The sequence below is a fragment of the Rhincodon typus genome, unplaced genomic scaffold, assembly GCF_021869965.1.
Source record: "Rhincodon typus isolate 14 unplaced genomic scaffold, sRhiTyp1.1 hic_rhity00000069, whole genome shotgun sequence".
In the NCBI taxonomy this organism is placed as follows: Eukaryota; Metazoa; Chordata; class Chondrichthyes; order Orectolobiformes; family Rhincodontidae; genus Rhincodon; species Rhincodon typus.
The window spans coordinates 124,356-125,240 of record NW_025965707.1 but is presented as its reverse complement, the minus strand read 5'-3'; the positions used below and the strand labels follow the sequence as shown (position 1 = coordinate 125,240).

General features: G+C 60.2%; 1 protein-coding gene across 1 annotated transcript in view; it reads right to left on the bottom strand.

Moving 5' to 3' along the window:
* Nucleotides 1-885, bottom strand: part of LOC125488219 (scavenger receptor cysteine-rich type 1 protein M160-like) — an 18,203-nt gene that overhangs the window by 3,191 nt on the left and 14,127 nt on the right. The window contains exon 2 of the mRNA XM_048621146.1: nucleotides 410-709. Coding sequence (XP_048477103.1) covers nucleotides 410-709 — 300 coding nt within the window. The remainder of the gene's footprint in view (nucleotides 1-409; nucleotides 710-885) is intronic.

Below are 885 nucleotides of genomic sequence, written 5' to 3'. Positions count from 1 at the left end.
CGTCGGTCCACTTCTCCATCTGTCTATCTCTCCATCGGTCCATCTCTCCATCTGTCCATCGCTCCATCTGTCTATCTCTCAATTGGACCATCTCTCCATCGGTCCATCTCTCCATCGGTCCATCTGTCCATCTCTCCGTCTGTCTATCTTTCAATCGGACTATCTCTCCGTCTGCCCATCTCTCCGTCTGCCCATCTCTCCGTCTGTCCATCTCTCCATCTGTCCATCTCTCCGTCTGTCCATCTCTCCGTCTGTCCATCTCTCCATCAGTCTACCTCTCCATCGGTCTGTCTCTCCATCAGTCTACCTCTCCATCGATCTACGTGTCCATCGGTCTGTCTCTCCACCGGTCTCTCTCTCTCCCCCGCTCCCTCCCCGCCCGCCCGCGAGCGCGCGCGCGCCCTCTCACCGTGCACCGTCACGTTGACCCTGTTGCTAGCGGAAGAGTTGACCCACAGCCTGTTGGAGGAGAACGCCTGGTAAGCACAAAAGTAGGTTCCCTCGTCTCCTTTCCCCACGTCGGTCAGGTTGAAGGTGGCAGCGTAGCCAGCGACGGCGGTCTCCAGGACGCCGAGCTCGGTCTCCCGGTACAGCGTGAACTTGCAATCCTCAAACTCCTCTGGAGCCTCGCATCGGATGGTGACCGTCTGTCCTTTCAGGAACACGGCCGACCTCTGGGTGAAAGAGATGGTCGGGGGCTGCAGCAAGTCTGGGGGGGGGGGGGGGGGGGGGGGGGGTTTGGGGGGGGGGGGGGACACGTTAGACCCTTCGACAAACCGGCAATCCCACCCCGAGGGGTCCCGGGCCGCATCGTAGTGACCTTGGAGCTTCAGGGACAGAGAGACAGGATGGGATCCCAAATCCGCACCCCATTTCTATCCCACC